Raw genomic sequence first — 18,570 nt, 5'->3', positions numbered from 1 at the left:
TGGCATCTGTTTGTTTCAATGTGCTATTCGAGAAAGGAGAGCCAAGTGACTGAGCTCTGAAATGGATGTGCTCAAATGTACATGAGAATTACACTTTGAAACAGAAAATTACCAGTAGAACGCTCCAGATCTGTGGTGTCTTTCCTCAAACATATAACTTCTGCCTTACAAGCAGATCTATTTACTTCAATGATCAGATAGCCTGATACAAAAAAAAATGCATGCGTCTAGAGTAAGGGATGTAGAGCTGATTCTGATTTCATCCTAATTATTCAGCAGTGTAACTCCAGTTACTTCAGTGGTGATGCCCTGGTTTATACCACTCTAAGAGATATCAGAATGGAGCTTCCTGTTTGTCCTTAATCCGTGAGGGTCAGATTCTAATGTTATGCTGGTACACAGGAAAGCAGAGCACACAAAAAGGCTCTCAGAACTGCAGCTCCTGCACTCTGGGAAGGGCAGATTTTGCATCAAGTCTCATGAGATGTCACATGGTGATTCAGCATTTACAGAAGGTGACTAGTAGGGCTGGGGGAATCTAAAAGAGTTAAAGGTTTGGAGAAGTATTTTTGGGGGTTGGCAAAATTATTGTAGATCACAGACCATTTTTTCCTGTAATTTAATTCCATGGTTTATTTTCAAGGTGTTTTAATTAAAAACGATGCTGTTCTATGCAAATGCAAGCCTTGTGCTCTGTACTGGGATAAAGACTGTTCCCCTTGAAAGTTAGGCTGACACAAGTTGGTGCACTACATGAGATATATTGACTGTGTTTATTTTTGCATCAGAATTTCCCCACCTCCTTTTTCAGTTTCTCTTAAGCAAACTTGAACCCGACACTGTAACCAAGTACAATGCAAACAAGCCATGCAGTTGTGAGTAGGGTTAACATCTTTCCAAAAGAGGACACTGCTGGAGGGGGGTACAGTTGGCGGGTGCTGGAGGGGTATTTGGAGTGTGCTGGAGGGGTGTGTGTGGACTGGGAGGGAGTATTTTGGAGGTGGAGGGGGTATTTGGGAGGTGCTGAGGGGTGTATGTGTACTGGGAGGGGTACCTGGAGGGTGCCAGAGGGCCTCACTCTTGAGGTGGGGGGCAGTGTCGCTCCCTGTCACAGTGGCAGGGCAGCTGGTGCAGGCCCAGGACGCAGTGCCAGCCATCAATCAGTGCCTCCCTGCCTCTCCCCATCCCAGTCTTGGGAGCCAGGGCTTGGGTGGGCAGGATCCGGCAGCTGCAGGTGCAGGGAGGGACCCATTGGGATGCAGAACCAGCTCTTTCTGAGCTGCTATGTCTGCTTCAGAAAAATCCTGGACATTTCCTCTAATTAGAAAAATCCGCCTGGACAGAGGATCAGAGGAAATGTCTTGGAAAACCTGGACATATGATAACCCTCATTGTGAGGGATGCATTATGCTTTGTGTATATTAAGTTTGAGAAACATTAATGTGTTTTTAAAGTGCCTGCCACAACGGGGCCCTGATCATGGCTGGGGCTTTTGGGCATTATTACAATACAAATAATAATAATAATAGCCCTGTACTTTTGCAGGTGTCATCAGAGGTAAGTTACCTGCAGATAAATTTGACAGGATCTGCAAAAAACGGTGAGTGGTTTTCTGTATTAGGCCACTCTTAATAAAAGCAACCACAGTGAGGAAAAAGTCACAGGCAGACTCATTTATGCAGTTGTATGAAGTTTCCTGGTGTAGGATCTTTATTAATGCTTGCTATGCAACGGGGAGCCTGCTTTATTAAAAGTCACTGCTTCTGATTTCAGAGGTAGCAATGGTCATGTAATAAACAATGTGACTATTAGCCCTGTTCTGCTGTAAGCCATTTCAAACTGAGTTTTGAAGTATGCCCTTTGTCGTACAGGTACAATATGACACAATTGTATAACCGCTGCTTCCTCAAACTCATTTAACGTAGGCCACTAAGAGCCCTCAGTCACAATCTCTAGCTACAAGCAACCTGAACTGGATGTGAATCAGCTACACAGGCTATCAAAGCTCATGAACCTCAGCCATTCTTAGGGCACAATGCAAGATGCAGCTTGTTCAAATGGCTTTTCAGCTACCGCAATTTGTTGATCCAGCCAGTCCACTCAAACATTTTTATGATAACTGAAAAGATACAAAAACCTCTTACTGCTGAAGTTTTCCGTACCCATTATCTCTTGGGGACTGGGCAAAGGCCTGGGGGAAAGGGGAGAGAGAGGTTAGATAGACTCGTAGACTTACAGTCAGAAGGGACCATCATGATCATCTAGTCTGACCTCCTGCACATTGTAGGCCACAATCTTCCCCATTCCTGTAATAGACCCCTAACCTCCGGCTGAGTTACTGAAGTCCTCAAATCATGATTTAAAGATGTAGGTGCTGTATCAGTTGCAGTGGGGAGGTTGCCTTCTGCTCCATGCTCTTCCTCAGGTGGGACATCAGAACTCCTATCAAGCCATTTTTAGGACTGAGATGCAGCTGATTCGTCTGGCTTTTCAGTTGTATGGTTGTTGCCAACAGCAGACATGGAATGGGTGGGGGGCAATCCATTTATTGCCTATTTCGGTACAGCATTAATGCCTGTTTTTAACTTTGTAACGTCAAGCAGAAACCATGATGGAGGGCCTGGCTACTCAAATCTTTGTAGTCCAAAAATCTCTCCAAAAGAAAAATCCCCCTCCCACAACAGCCATATTATTGTTCTATTCTCTCAAGCAGCACCATCAGCATTACACACATTTCCTTGGAGGGTAACCCAAGAGACAGTGAGATTGAATGACTCCCCCACGGTCACACAGCAAATCTGTGGGCACAACCCATGAATCAGGACTCCCAGGCCCCTTTTCTAATCACCAAATGACACTTTTTCATTTCCCCTGTGAAGGAACCCTTCCTCCTGCAAGTCTTTGTTCAGTGTCATGAGGAAAAATAATAATGAGAGCAATCTAGACAAAACTTGGAAGTCAAATTCTGAACTCAGATGTGAAGAGGTGCACCCCACACCTCTTGAAAAAATAATCTACTATTGTGCTCAAACACATATGTGAAATGATGGACATTCTGGAAATATAAGACAACGTACATTGAAAAACTGAGATAAGAATCTGGCATTCTGTATGTAAATACCAGGTTAGTATTTTGATTTACCTCAGTTTGTGTGAGAGCACAGTGGATATAATTAAGTCCAAGTTAGTTGCTTATGATCCAAATTTAAAACATTCCACAGCACAGATGTGTTGGCTTGGCAAGAAACTAGTTAGCTTAGTATTATAGATCCCTATCTCATCTTTGACAGTAACTTTGGGAGGTGATAGACTTTTTGCTGGCTGCTAGACCAATTGCTTTGTTCCTTCCTTAGACTTTTTTGAACACCAGCTTCTGCCTACAAACTGCACCACTGAGATGTTTCTCCAAACAATATAAACTAAGTTTTCAGTGAAGGAGTCTAGTTTGTATTATGATCTCAAGCTATCTATCACAAAGTCTTATTGCAAAGTCTATTCACAGTATAACACAGTAAAGTAACCCACTTAATTATTTTTCATAGAGAAGGTGACGGTGCCATGTTAATGCACTAGAGAAAGAGGACTAGGTGAACCTCAGAGGTGTGGTTAAGGAAAGCCTTCAAAAGTTTGGATGCCTACCAGAATCTGAACCTAATTACCCATGTTTTCAGTTCTCCATCATGCAAACTATGTTATCACCACCCCTCAACAGTTCTTACACAATGAGCTGTTGAGACCAGGTCTATGAGTAGAAGGCCCTGTAGCCTGCTACCCACTCCACTGCCAGGGTCTCTCTTTTGGGCACAACCGTACGCTACTCTTCCAGAAAGCTAATGGGGAATGGCCGAGAAACCCACAGTTCCGCAAGGGTAAACATATGTGGGAAGTCAGTGTGCCTCACTCTCATCCCCTGTTCTTGAGCAAGAGGATCTGAAAACACCCTGTCAGTGCAAGTTTCAGTTGCTGGAATGACCCTTTAAAGTTTAAGATACTTTACTAGTATTTAACATTTCCACCCACCTCCATCTTAGGCACTTATATAGCTCACACTAGTGTCTGAACTTTGGGAGGTTTGCTCATCACTATAAGCTACCAGTTTTATTCATGGGAAAAAACTAGGCACATCTAATCCAGCCTTCATACTGTTGAAAATTACACCTGAAAGCCACCATAGAAATGAGTAAAACTTCTAAGAGTTCAGTAAACAACATTTCCCAATAAATCTGTCAGATGTCAAATTGCACACACAACTTTTGCTAAAATATAGCAACAAAGATAGTAAAAAAAAAAAAAATCACTGAGGCACAGGCAAAATCTATATTTTCCACAGTTCAAAAGTATTCATTCTTAGAATCCTGTGAATGATGAGTTAACATCCAAACAGACATTCAAAGCACACATGAGCTCTAATTTAAATATTGTTAATTAAAATCTGGGTGTATAGTATTAGATCTACATTTACTAGCTGCATAATTATTAAGAATTAGCTCAAACTTAAAGAGTATGTGTTGAAATAAATTACTTGAAATAATGAATACCTGTGTATACAGATTTGATTTTTTTTAAAATGCACACCTTTTTCTTTAAGTATTACTGAAATATCCTCCCTCCCCTAAAAATGTTATCCCGTTTAATAAATATGATTCTGCTGACAGAGTACACTATTATTTCAAAGGGTTCAATCATCATCTTTTCCAACAGCTTGAATCAGACATGCTTTGCAGGCTTTCATCAATTTGTCAGTTTAAAATGATGACTTTTCTGCCCTTTCCACTCATTTAGGATTTCCTGTTCTGCATCAGAATATCTTCACCTTTCATCCGCCAAAGCTACAAAAGTTAAATTCTCGCACATGATAGCTATATAAAGTACATCCTATTAAAGACAAAGGATCACATATTCAAAAACCACTAATGGTCAGATTTTCAAAAGTATTGATGAACCTAAGGAAGTAAATAGGTATCTAGTGAGATTTTCAAAAGCCCAATGCACCTATCTCCCAGTGATTTCTTTTCATGAGAGTTAGGCACCTAATGGGTGCCTATTTGCAATGTTAGGCACCCAAATACCTTTTAAAATCTCACCCTTAGGAGCCTAAGTCTCACTGTAAGTCAATAGGACTTAGGCTCCTAAGATTTCATAAAGTCTGAAATCAGCAATGTATGCAGATTTCACTCAAATTCTTCCCAAAAAGTTGTAGTAGGAGACATGCCAACATCACAAAATGAGGTGCCTGAAGCGAGATTTCAGCACAGGGAATGAGATAAATACATTAGGGTAAAGAGAGAAAATAGAACCTCAATGGGCAAGGATAATCATTGTGACAAAAGACACAGAATTTGCACAGAAATTGAAAGACTACTTTGTGAGAGTATTCATGAGAGACAAACACTCTGTGGAGGAGAAATCTGATAAACTACTTATCCATTAAGTCCTGGGAGACAGATTGTGTAAACCTACAAATATCTGGAACCTAGCTATAAAATACCTCCATGGCAATTCTGAGATGGTGTTGAGTGTAGGATCAAGTTCTGAGGTGAGCTTGAGACTTAACCCAGAGGTTCAGGGTGGGTGGTAATGACCCTTAAGAGCTGACATGTTGAAAAATCTCACCAGGTTACCCAATCTCCTGAGACTTCAGCAATTTTGAATGACGGAAATCAGATATTTTAACTAGATTTCTGCCATCTTGGGCTGCATCTCATCCAGAAAACGGTATCATCAGTTTTGGATGTGAACCCAGATTCAAAACTGGAGTGTGGAGGAGTTGGATCTAGAGGCTGAAACCCTCCTTATCACCAAAATTCAAAGTCCGGTTCAGAAAAATGGCTGCTGGGACTACATTTTAAAGCATAGATTACCCCCTTGCATGGCCAGCAGAAATGGGCAGTGGAAGTACTGCTTAAACCTTGAAAGCATTTTGTAATCAAATTATGAAATGGTTTGAGAACCTTGGCACAAATGGCACTTTCTGGGTGTCACCAATGTCAAAACCACTACTATACTATCCATTAAACACTCAGTTCTTCTTCCCCTATTTTCATGTAGTATGCAATTTCTATTTCACAATAAATCATAAGACTCTCCAGACAATCAATTTTTCCTAGTGTACTTTAAACACCTCTCCAAGAGAAAGCATGGCAAAAGGAGATGGATTAATAGAATCTCTGACATTTGTTGTCTTCACTTGAGAAGTAAGAGTGTCTTCCACACCCTCATGTAGACTACATAGTAAGAAGATATTTCAATATGCTATTTAATCACTTCTGCTTTACTCCAAGGAGTGGGTGCCCCATCATAAATAGTAATATTACATACTGTTGTATACAACAGCACAACTGCTATAACGATAAATCTGAAGTTAACGTGTCACCGATATGTGAACCCAGTCTTTTGAGGTACAGAGCGCACCTTGCAAGACAATGTCCTACATGGTAGAAACCATACTACCATGTGCAGGAGAAATGGCAAGGGTACCAGGCTGCTACTGAGGGGCTCTATAAAGTGAAAACTGCAGTATTTGCTTAAAAGACTGCACTGAAAAGGCTTAAACTATTTTGTGGGGAGGTACCAAGGTGTTAATGGAAACAAGAGATTTTGTATCTGGAAATGTTTGGAGCCTGAAAATGAGGTGGCAAATGGCCTTCTCCACTCCACTGAAACTCTCATAGCTTAGCCAGGCTATGATTTAGCTGCAGCCCACAGTGTGAAAAATCCTCTGGCATTTATCACCATTAGTTACAGCTGGACTGTGACTTCATTTCCAAATTATGGGGGGAAAAAAATCAAAGTAGCTGTTCGGGCCATTCCGGACACCTCAGCCCCTGGATTTTCCTCCCTTTATGGACATTTAGGTGTCAACATTGACCTGTCACCTAGCCAGTGTAAAACAGATTTACTGAATAAGTCATTACACTGGGCTTGAAAAAAATATTGGTTTGATTGGGTTGGCATTGGGGCCTCACCCAACCACACAGAGAAAGGTTAATTAGGGACACCCTTCTGCTAATGCCCTTTGCATACAGTATAACCTAACAAAGCAGGGAAAAGTAACCTTGTTTAGGTTCCCTTCTTTCCATGTTTATGGTAAGGTGAGTTATCACAGGGATTTAGCCTTCAGGAATCAGTTCATCATGGAGAATTCAACTTCACTGATTATTTTATAAGCCATGGGTTTTATAACTTCTTCAATCATCTTGTTGTCTTACAGTAAACACTTTTACCCGACTCACATTGGTCTTTAGTTCATACTTTATAGCTTGTTATTGGAGGAAGCTAACACCACAAATATTCATAACTCTAAGTGTGTGTATGCACTTATATGACCCGTGGAAGGGACTGTCCTGAGGGCTTGTTAAATTGTTATATGTTTTTCAATACATGTTTTCTGCCCTGTTTCACATCTTTCGTTTCACATAATGTTCTATTTCAGTGGGTTGTTTGCTCATTGGTATTGATGGCAGAGTATCGCTATGTCTCCTTATTTGGAAAACACAATAAGTAAATAATGCCCACACTTGAGATATCACTGAGCAGGGAAAGGTGGTTTGGTCTGTCTTATTTCTTTGTACTCATTTTTTATCGGGGTCAGATTACATTTTTATCCCCTCTGTTTGAAAATATCAGCAATCAGCATTTCAACCGCCATGTCATCTACACCTGTGCTGAGCTGGATTTGATGACACCACATTAATATACTCCAGAACTCCTGCCATTGGTACCATAGATGGTGGGGCACTGGCACAGCACTGCAATGGGAAAAGTGAATAAAAATTTTAGTATAGACACAGCCTAGGTGTGGCATAGCTGGTTTTTTGTTCTGAATGGTTGTTTGGGCAGATTTATTCTATGCAGTGTTTCTATTGCTTGTGGAATGAAATGTTTTGTCTAAAGGATATTTTATGCCAAATTCTCAATTACTGCATTTCCTGATTTGTTCTGTATCCAATCCTTTCTATTTAAACATCAGTAGTTTGGTCCTTCTCCCAGTAAAGTTTATGGCAAAACTCCCACTGATTTCAGCAGGATTAGGATTGAGCCCAAGTCTGTTATGTTATTTTGGGTCCAACTCCTTATATTATTTGAAAGCCATCGGTCTTCCTTTCTTATACAAATAGAGACAAATTCCAGTGTCCACACCTTTGTCCTGTAGTGACCTTCCCTCTTAATGACTGTTTATATTTTAATGCCATATTTCTGCTAATTTTTTACAGTACATTGCGGTTTGCATTGCAGCACACATTAATGCACTCTGCATAAATACATTTCTTCTCCTAATTTTTCTATGAGTATTGTTCTACTGTATACTTGCTTTCACTTATTACTTTTCCTTTGGAATCTGTCACCCAATCAAATAGTTTGGCAGCATCTACTTTCACTTCACCCTCAGTCACTTTTTTGACAATATCCGGTGTGGCCAAAACATTTAGTATGCGGTCTCTTGTCTTTTCTGAGAAAGTATTAACAAAATTATTTTGGGGAGTGGAGGGGATGAGTTAAAGAAATAAAGCAACAAATTATGGCTATCTTGGCTAGATTATAAAGAAGGTTGGACTTGCATGGCATTTAAAGGGTTGCATTTAAATGTCATAGGCCACAGACCTGGGGGCTGGTGGCACCCGGGCCACAGGCCAACCACTTTTTCGCTGGACCAAACCTGAGTGGTGCTGCAACGTCATGCACCAGGTCGCAATGCCACTCACTCAGATTTGGAGGGGATTTGTGGAAGGGCTCATGGGTCGAGGGGAGGGGATGCCTGACAGGGGAAGAGGAGGGTCAGGTGGTGGTGGGGCAAATCAATTTCCTGCACACACATGCTTTCAGTGGTGCTCTGCAGCCCCTGGTAAACATCAAGCAGGAGATCAGTTTCTGGGGTGGTCTAAAGAGCTGTGTCCAAGAAAAATGGAATAAAGATGAGCTAAGAAAATATTTAGGCTGGTTCTCAGGAAAAAGTTTGCTGACAGCACAATCTATTGCTATTGAAGAGTCTGCCTAAGGAATTCGTGTCAGCACCCTTCCTAGAAGTATTCTAACCTACACATTGGACAGAACCCTGAAGAAAATGTTGACAGAAAAATCCAGCAGTAGCAGGGAGATGGAAAAGGGGACCAAGCAGTTCTTTTCTAACTTCTATGATTCTGTATTTTCCTGTAACATATTCATTTAGAGTATCCCCACTTTGCAATATCTAGGGGCTGTCCTGATAGAGCCTGTAGGTTTCAGTCGTGGTTCCTTCTTGTGGGAAGTACGTAGGAATAATAAGGGTTAATGGCAGCATTAAATAAGGACTGCAGATAAGGAAATCAGACTATGCAAGAATGTGAGAATGTACCTGGGGAACAGGTGTGTGTAAGTTATGCTTGAAAGGAAAACTAGAATGGAATAAAAATTAGTTTTTAATCACTAGACTTAATATAAACATCACTAAACCACTTTTAATTATTTTTTAAAAGTTAAGAGGGTTCTGTGTGGGGCAATCTGGGTATGGGCAGCTCAATGGGGGTTCTGGGTGCAATGGTAATGGGACTCTGCAGGGGGTTCCAGGTGAAGGTGGTTGGGATCCAGTGGGGGGGGTCACGGTGTGGGGGGAATAGAACTCAGCAGGGGGGTCTTGGTGTGGAGGGCTTATCAGGGGGTCCAGATGCTGGGTGAATGGGGCTCAGTGGGGTGGGGATCCAGGGGCAGGTGGTTCGTCGGGGTGGTCCAGCTACAGGGGCAGTGGGGCTCATCAGGGAGGGTTCTGGGTGTGTTGGGGGTGAGGCTCGACAGGATGGTCTGGGTATGAGGGGTCTGGATGCACGGGATTGCGCAAATGGGGGAGCAGCTCCCTGTACAGTGATCCCTCCCCCTACTGCTAAGGAGCGATGAGTGCAGTAAGTATGGGGTCGGGGGAAGAGTTTGCAGAGCTTCCTACAGAGAGGGGAAAAATCTGGGGGTGGGTCTGACCCAGCCCCAGGTGCCGTGCAGGGGAAGAGGAAGTCCCATCCTCCCCAGCCCAGCCGAAACTAGCAGCTGAGCCCGGCACAAGATAGAAGCCACTAGCCAGGTCTTCCCCAGTCCCGCTCCTGCCCCACAGTGATCTGCCTCTCTGCCGGTTGCCCTGGGCACCCGGAACATACTGCTAGGGGGGGTCTCATGAACGCTCTTGTGGCTTCCCTTTGCTTTCCCATCAGAAAGCCATTTTTCTGCAGGGAAGTAAAGAAATCGGCAGGGACATACATTCTGCGCATGTGCAATGGTGCAGAATTCCACCAGGAATAATAATATAAGTAAGGGGAGAGCAGCCATAACAGAGATTCATAGATTTTAATGCCAGAAGGGACCGTTGGGATTATCTAGTCTAATTTCCTGCAAAAGAAAAGCAGAAGACCCCACCCACCACTTCCTGCATCATGTTGTGGTTGAGTTGAAGTATATTTTTTCAGAAAGACAGCCAATCATTACTACCACTCCTTGCTTAGCTATCACACAATTCAGAAGTTCATGACCTGGAATGCTTATGGATCACTGTTCTAACTGATAAATCACACAATGGGATACTGGCATGGGTCTTTTAGAGACCACCAAAATCAGACTAGAAAACAGCATAAGCAGCTCCTTAAACATCTGTAATGTGCTGAAAGAAAGACTGCATGATGGGGGACAGATGTTGGAGGTCCCATGATGTCACTGGAAAAATACACTAGGAGAGTCTAAAAATTACAGATGACATTGTCAGATTAGTGTTATATATCTGGACAGTCAGTTTAAAACTCCATGCAGAGATAAGAGTCTCGTAATCAAATAACATTTTTAAAAATTATGCTCCAGGCAGAAATATTCCCAGTGTTTTCAACCACCATTCACGTTTCAACTTCCACATTCTGCAAAGTGCCCAAAAATCATCTATCAAGACATTCAGCCTCTGTGATCAGTCTAAACCCTTACCAGTCAAATTCTTTCAGTCACAGACTAAATATGTCAATGTCTTCTGTCAAATTCTACCCTATTATATTTAATGGATACTTGTGTCTAAATTTATCACTACCACATAGGGTTGTCAACTTTCTAATTGCACAAAACCAAACACCCTTGCCCCATCCCCGCCCCACCCCCGAGGCCTTGCCCCTGCCCTCCTTGTCCAAGGCCCCACCACCGCTCACTTCATCCCCCTCCCTCTGTCGCTTGCTCTATTTCTCACTCACTCACTCACTCATTTTTACCAGGCTTGGGCAGGGGTGCAGGCTCCAGGAGGGAATTTGGGTATGGGAGAGGGCTCAGGGCTAGGGCAGGGGGTTATGGTGCAGGAGGGGATGCGGGCTGCGGGCAGTGCTTATCTCAGGTGGCTCCCAGAAGCGGCTGGCATGTCCCTCAGCTCCTAGGTGGAGGAGTGGCCAGGCAGTACTGCACGCTACCTCTGCCCACAGGCGCTGCGCCCGCAGCCCCCATTGGCCATGGTTCCCTGCCAATGGGAGCTGAGGAGCCAGCACTCGGGGCAGAGGCAGAGCGTGGAGCCCCCCGGCCATCTCTCTGCCTAGGGGCTGCAGGGACATGTCATCACTTCTGGGGAGCCACATGGAGCCAGGTAGGGAGCCTGCCAGCCCCATGCCAACCAGACTTTTAACAGCCCGGTCAGTGGTCCTGATTGGAGCCGCCAGGTCTTTTCAATCGGGTGTTCCGGTCAAAAACCGGACACCTGGCAACCCTACAACCACAGCCATACACAGTCTATTACACTGATGGCGTCTAAAAGATTACATATTCAGTTAGGCAAACCCAGACATGCCAACAATGGAGCAAAAATTATATCAGTTTCAGAAGACTAAGTAGCTTACTGTACATATTTAAATGCAGAGTGAAGAAAGTCTGGTCCAATGGTTGGGTGATTAAGTCTTTTGATATCTTGACAAATACTTTAAAAAATAAGTTTACAACCCAATCAATGTTTTTAATCTCTTATTAGAACATAGTTGATAATATCTAGTTTGTCTGTGGGGAACATGGGGTAGGGGAACATACATCCTAAAGCATGACGACTGCTTTTCAGTGCTAGTCCCAGAATTCCAAATACTCTTCCATGACTCTAGGCTTTGGTCCAGCATGGCACTGAAGCACAAGCTTAACTTGAAGCATGGGAATGGTCCCACTGACAGTGCTGTTCCTGGCCACCACTTTTTATTTTTTTATACTTATCTGGAAGCTGAATTTTTATGTTATGTTATTTTATTTTATGTTATTTCCTGTATTGAGAAAGATCTACCGTGTCCTATTCAAAGGGCTAAAGTGAAGTAAATTTACTCTAATTTCATTTTCAGGCCTCAGTGCAGATAGCGGTAAGTTACTTACGATATTCATCAGGGTCAGAAGGTACTTCTGTACATGTTCTTTTCCATGGAACTGTACAACCGAGTCATCAACTCCCAGGAGAACTTCAATGTTGTAGTCATCATCAGTCGCATGCCTCCGATATCTCTTTCTTGAGTTATTTACTCGGTCTTCAATGAGGCTCAGCATACTGACAAGGTTATCCAGATTACTCAGGTCAGCTGCTGAAATTAAATAGAAAAATAGGCCGTCAACAGTATATCAAGGTGTGATTGTTTTAATCCTCATTGAAAAGACAAAATATGATAAAATAGAGAGACAGAAAAAGAAGCAGTGTAAGTAACTTCATTAGCATTATTCTGCATTTAAACGTGTGTAACAAAGAGAAAAATCTGGCCTACAGTATATCCACATTGCAACAAATGTGAATCCTCTCCCCATCTCTTTGTGGCATCCAGTTGTATGTCCCCTTATACTTGGACTGTATGCTCTTCAGAGCAGGGACCATCTCTTTCTTATATGTGTGTACAATGCCTAAGACAATGGGGCTGAGGCCGATAGGCCCTACCTCTGTAGGCACTGCACTGACTCTGTGGGTGCTCCAGTGCGGGAGCACACATGGAAACTGGCAGCCAGCTCCCCTGCCCCCCATGCCTCCCATCCGCTGGCGGCCCTGCTGATCAACTTCTCCCCCTCCTTCCCACTGCGCCTCCTGCCCATAGCGATCAGCTGTTCTGCGACGTGCAGGAGGGGGAGGGAGACGGAGGAGTGGGGATGGGGCATGCTCGGGGGAGGGGGCGGAACTGGGCAGGAAGAGGTGGAGCTGGGGCAGGAAGAGGCAGGGTGGGGACTTGGAAGAAGGGGTGGGGACTTGGGGGAAGGAGGCGGGTGGGGGCGGAGCCTGGGGTGGGTTGGGGAGGGTTTAAGCACCCCCGGAACTGGAGGAAGCCGGCACCTGTACCTACCACAATATAAATACATAACAAATAAGACGGTGCTAGAGCATGCTACTATGTTGATATACCATGTGCCTGTTTGAAGTACAATCCTTGTTGTTGTTAGAAGTTTCTGGAATAAAGATACTGTTCAGCTGGGGTGCTGTCCCTAACTGCAAATATGATAATGGCCCAGATCTTCTAATGGGAATTAGGTGCCTAAATATTTTTGAGGATTTGTGCCCATACGCCTTCCTTTTATTATTCAGATTCCGCAGTTCTAGGATCAAATTTCATTGCAAATGCAATTACCCCTGTAAGCTTTCTGCATTAAGCCATGTGAGGACAAACAAACCACTGCCAGCAGAGAGATATTAGATCTATTCATAGAAATGTAAATCTATCTGAAAAGTAATGATGTGGATAAGTTTTCTACAACTCATGGGCATTTTACATAACAAAGAAATACAATGAGAAATATATTTAAAATGTTTTTTAAAACAACTTTTGATCCTTTGTGCCCAACTTGACTTGTCTTATTGAATTACTGTAAATACAAGCACAATCTCCCAGGTAGAAAATTAGGTAACATTATTATTGTTAATTATTTATTTGTTTCCAATATTGATCATTATTTTAAAAAAAGGGTTGTAGTTAATGAATGATCTGTGTCCACTAAAACAAATTATTGGCACTTAACCCTACACTCAATTCTCCATTACTTGAAGTCTTCAAATTAAGGCTGGAGTATTCCCTTTCCTGGCCTTCAAACAATCCAGCAACTTTGCCAAGCTCATCGTCGGAAGCAAGCTCCCCACAGTCCAGGACGGACCAACTCAAAAGGCACCAGAGCCGACAATAACAACGCATGCAAAACCTGCAGACATATCCCTACTGCTATGATGATCAATACCACCCATAAAAAAACTTTCAAGATCCATAGGCATGGGCAGCGGGTGGAGCCCCACTTCGGGGAGGTTAGCCCCTGGCTCCACCCCTTCCGCCCGTACCCACACCCTATCCCATAGCCAGAGTCCCGGGACCCCATGCTCCCTCCTCCCTCCGGCCAGAGGAGCCCTGAGCCCACCCCAACCTGCCCAGAGGAGCCCCAGGCCAGCCGGAGCCGCCACAGCCATGTTGCCAATCTGCAGACCCGAAGCCACCCCACGGGAAAATTCAAAAGTTCTTCTCTCTTCTGGAAGAAGAACCTTAGCTTTTGATATGCCCCATGCAGGTTCCAGGGTGGCTGAGGAGGTGGTATGTGTTACTCAGCTTCCTGGGTTCATCAATAATCTCCCTAGAGTCCAGGGAGATTACCGATGAACCCAGGAAGTGAGTAGCGCATACTCTCTTCTCAACTGCCCCAGAACCTGCATGATGCATAATAAAATGCAAACATTTCCCCCACGAAACCTCAACCGGGGTCCGGCGGCAGCAGCTGTGCCATAGGTCCTACACATACTTATCACAACATGTGCTGTACCTCATCCAGTGTATCAAAAGGCCCCAGTAACAACTATGTGGGTGAAACCAAACAACCACCCAGCTCTTGAATGAACTCGCACAGAAAAATGGTAAAAGATAAAAACACCACATCACCATGGGCAAACACTTTTCACAAAACGATCACTCTATATCTGACCTCTCAGTCCTTGTCCTCAAAGGAAACTTGTACAACACATTCAAAAGATAAGCCTGGGAGCTTAAATTCATAACTCTGCTAGTTACCAAAAGTCATGGGCTCAAGAAAGACATTAGTTTTACGGCTCATTACAACAATTTGTAACCTACTAAACCTCCTTTATTCTACAACTGTAGAGGTTCAGAGTGGGAGTCATGTTAGTCTGCATCAGCAAAAAGAACGAGGAGTATTTGTGGCACATTAGAGACTAACAAATTTATTTGGACATAAGCTTTCGTGGGCTAAAACCCACTTCATCAGATGCATGGAGTGGAAAATACAGTAGAAAGATTATACATATATAATACACACACACACACACACACACACACAGAACATGAAAAGATGGGGGTTCCCTTATCAAGTCTGTAGAAGTGTTAGCTGCCCCCTTCACCTCAAATGGTCTCTTGTAACATGTGTTAACCCCTTATCTTTTTCACCCTTGTATTTATCTGTGAGTATCTTTCCCAGACCACCCAAAGAAGAGCTCTGTGTAAGCTTGAAAGCTTGTCTCTTTCACCAACGGAAGTTGGACCAATAAAAGGTATTACTTCACCCACCTTGTCTTTCCAGAATTAGTCAAACACAAGTTACTGTTCTCAATACAAGAATAACTGGATGAAATTCTTTGTCCTTTATTATACAGGTGATACTAGATGATCTAATGGTCCCTTCTGGCCTTAAATATCTATGAACAAGAACCCCATTGCAGTAGGCATACAACCACGTAATAAAAGCAAAGGCCCTGCCACCAAAGAGTTTACAATCTTGGTTAATAACAAGATGCAACAGGTTGATGACACAAACAGAAGGGGAGAATGCCTGTTTCAGTACCCCTTCTTTCCTCCGCTGCTCCAAACAGGAGTTCTTCCTATGATAAAGACAGCTTTAAATGTAGCTAATGAATGCAGCAATCATATTCTGCAGGCTCCCATTGGCTCCAACTCTTGGGGCAGCTTGAAGTTTTTGGAAATTAAGTTGGTCAGAATCCATGGCTCAACTGGAAAATTTGTTCCTCCCTATAAACCCAGTTGACAGTTTCAGGCTGACAGGTAAACAACCCTAGACTAGCAATCCTAAAGGGAATTCTTCACCAGGGTTTGAAAATCTTCAAACAGCCCATTGTAGCCCTATCTCATAGGGCATTCCTGCATAAAAATGTTGGTGGTAATCTTTTATAGCAACCAGAAGTAATTATTTAGCAATCACTCAAAACCTCATGAGATTTACTACAAAATCTTGTGGCAACCGTATTTTTGTTCTCTACTATGGCAAACTGTAGTTACTGTGAAATTTGACAGTAAATCTTATAAGCTTTTTAGAAACGCTAGACTAGCTTGGCAATGGCTACAAGTCATGTCCTGTTTACTTTGCACACAGATAGGTATAATAAAAAACGGCAAAACAGAGGCTACTGAACATGATATGGAGAAATGGTTTCTCTTTCCAGTGCTTGGCAGGGCAAGGGAGACTGGATCTCTGAGGGGCTGAATGCTTTGGCGTGATCTGAGATGAGGGGATTGTGTTGATGTCATTGATGACAGGCAGTTTTGACGGTGGTGCTGACAGATCAGTCTCTGCTCTGTTGTTTTTATGGACTGTGTGGAAGCAGAGAATAAAGTATCTGTACCCAAACAAAAAGTGAGAACTCTGTTATTCTCCGACAATTGTGATGATGTCCTTGGGAGAGCTGTCTGGTTTTTTTCCCTTCCATTTATGTGTTTAAATCAAAATAAAATAATGATTTCTAGGTGGTGTGACAGGATGATCAGCCCTCCCACCCCTCACTGCCATGGCCCTTTAAGGGCTTGAAAGATCCAATAGATATCTAGATAGAGAGACCTAAGGGAATAGGGATAGAAAGGAAGCAGCCCTGGGAATGAATAATGCTTGGAGAGGGAATCCTTTAACTGTACCTTTAAAGCCCAGGGGCTAGGAGCCTTATAGAGAGAGTGGGGCATGGCTCGCCTCTCACCCAACCAAGTGGGAAGGAGTTGGGAGAAGGGGAGCAGCATAAAGGCTGCCTCTTCCCTCACAGTAGGGAGACATTGGCAGGAGAAGACTAGCCTGCTGAAGGAAGCTCACAAAAGCCTTGCAGCGGACCCAAGGCACAACCCCAGTTCCACAAGGAGGTCTGTGGGGAACTTCAGTCTGGACAAGTGAGATATTGACTGCTCTAAATACTCACAATACAGCCCAGCATCTGCAGAGCAGGGCAGAAAATGGTCTTCATGGAAGCATCTCCGTAGCTGGCTAAGAAGAAGCTGGAAAGACCCACACAGCCGTAGGATTGGGGGTATAGCATTGTCCAGAGGTCTGGTGAACACATCAAGGGAGAAAACAGGAGCAGCTGAAGGAAGGGGTAGAGTGATTAGTCCTTATCCACCTAACACAGGGTCCATGGGCTGGAACCCAGAGGAGAACAAAGAGGAAGATAAGAGTACTAGAAATGGATGAGGCCAAGAACTACAAGTCCCAGATGGTAGTTGAAGGCCAGGCTTAAAGACATTAGACTTTGGGTTTTCTTATTTTGGACATTGCAGTTAGAGCCAAATGGAGAAGTGACCCAACTAGAGGGTATGGCCACTTAAAACAACAGGCCATTGTGGAATCAACATGGACAAAGGCGCACGAGACTGGAAGAACTCCTGCAGTATCGTGTCCAGACCTAAGAGGGTACTCTGGAGGTGAGAGGCTTGACTACACATAACATCTATATTCCTGCCATGAATAATCCTGCAAAGCATCATGGGATGATCCTAGCTCTCTGTTTACTAAACTTTGCAGCCAGTTGCTTGCTGGATTCCTTATTATTTCACTCTTCTTTTTCTTATTATGTCCCTTAGTGTCCTAAACACTCCCATTGAAGTTCTCCAATGAGTCACTTTGAAGGCAAGCCATCCAATGCCTTTAGCCTTTCCTTGGAGCATGAATTCTTCACAGCCAATCTCATCTTTGCTCCCCAAGTGGTATCCTCTCCAAGACAATTATGGGAGTTACAGGTATTCAGTACCTCTCAGGATCTGGTTCAACATCCTTCCTGTGGGACAGAACGTCCCTCTCCAGCAGGCAGCACTGTCCCTCAGCGCTCCAACAGGTGGCACTGCCACACACTGTTGTTCACAAGTCATACAAAGCACTTGTCACAGTAACTACATATTCTGCCCTCCTACTTAGTATCTTTTCCTAGTTGATTATCCTGCGGCTGCTAGAGATGCCTCCATTTGATTTACTCATTTGATCATTATTCATCTCACTGTCACGGTCTAATGGATGGTGTACTGCTACATTCATTTCTTTAAATTATTTCTACCCCTCATCCCTGACAAATTATGTTTAAATCAGAATAAACAAAAGATCCAAAATAAATAACACCTATATCCAGTAACAGGGAAAATAAATGAGAAGCAGATGCATCTGTAATAAATCCGTGATTTCTCAATGGCAGGTTGAGGCTGCATTTTGTCTTTTATCATACTGGTCCACTAACCCCAGATTTGACATTTCAACTTTCATTAATTGCACCAGTAATTTTACTGTTAGACCATCACATTCCTGCTCTGTTAATTATCGAGTATCAGAAATGAGAGAGGGAAAAATAAGAACAAAATAAGAGTCTGAACTGCCTCTTCAGATTTCCAGCGTGCCACC

The 18,570-nt window shown here is 43.3% G+C and overlaps 1 protein-coding gene across 2 annotated transcripts in view; it reads right to left on the bottom strand.

Annotated features, from left to right (window-relative positions):
• ADAMTS2 (ADAM metallopeptidase with thrombospondin type 1 motif 2) overlaps positions 1 to 18,570 on the bottom strand; it is a 162,568-nt gene that overhangs the window by 72,389 nt on the left and 71,609 nt on the right. Inside the window, exon 2 of one of the 2 annotated variants that reach the window (XM_034778501.1) lies at positions 12,325 to 12,524. In XM_034778501.1, coding sequence (XP_034634392.1) covers positions 12,325 to 12,524 — 200 coding nt within the window. Of the gene's footprint in view, positions 1 to 12,324; positions 12,528 to 18,570 lie in introns of both variants that reach the window. The other variant, XM_034778500.1, reaches the window with a different exon arrangement.

This window comes from Trachemys scripta, chromosome 8 (assembly GCF_013100865.1).
Source record: "Trachemys scripta elegans isolate TJP31775 chromosome 8, CAS_Tse_1.0, whole genome shotgun sequence".
NCBI lineage: Eukaryota > Metazoa > Chordata > Testudines > Emydidae > Trachemys > Trachemys scripta.
This window is presented reverse-complemented; position numbering and strand designations above follow the sequence as displayed.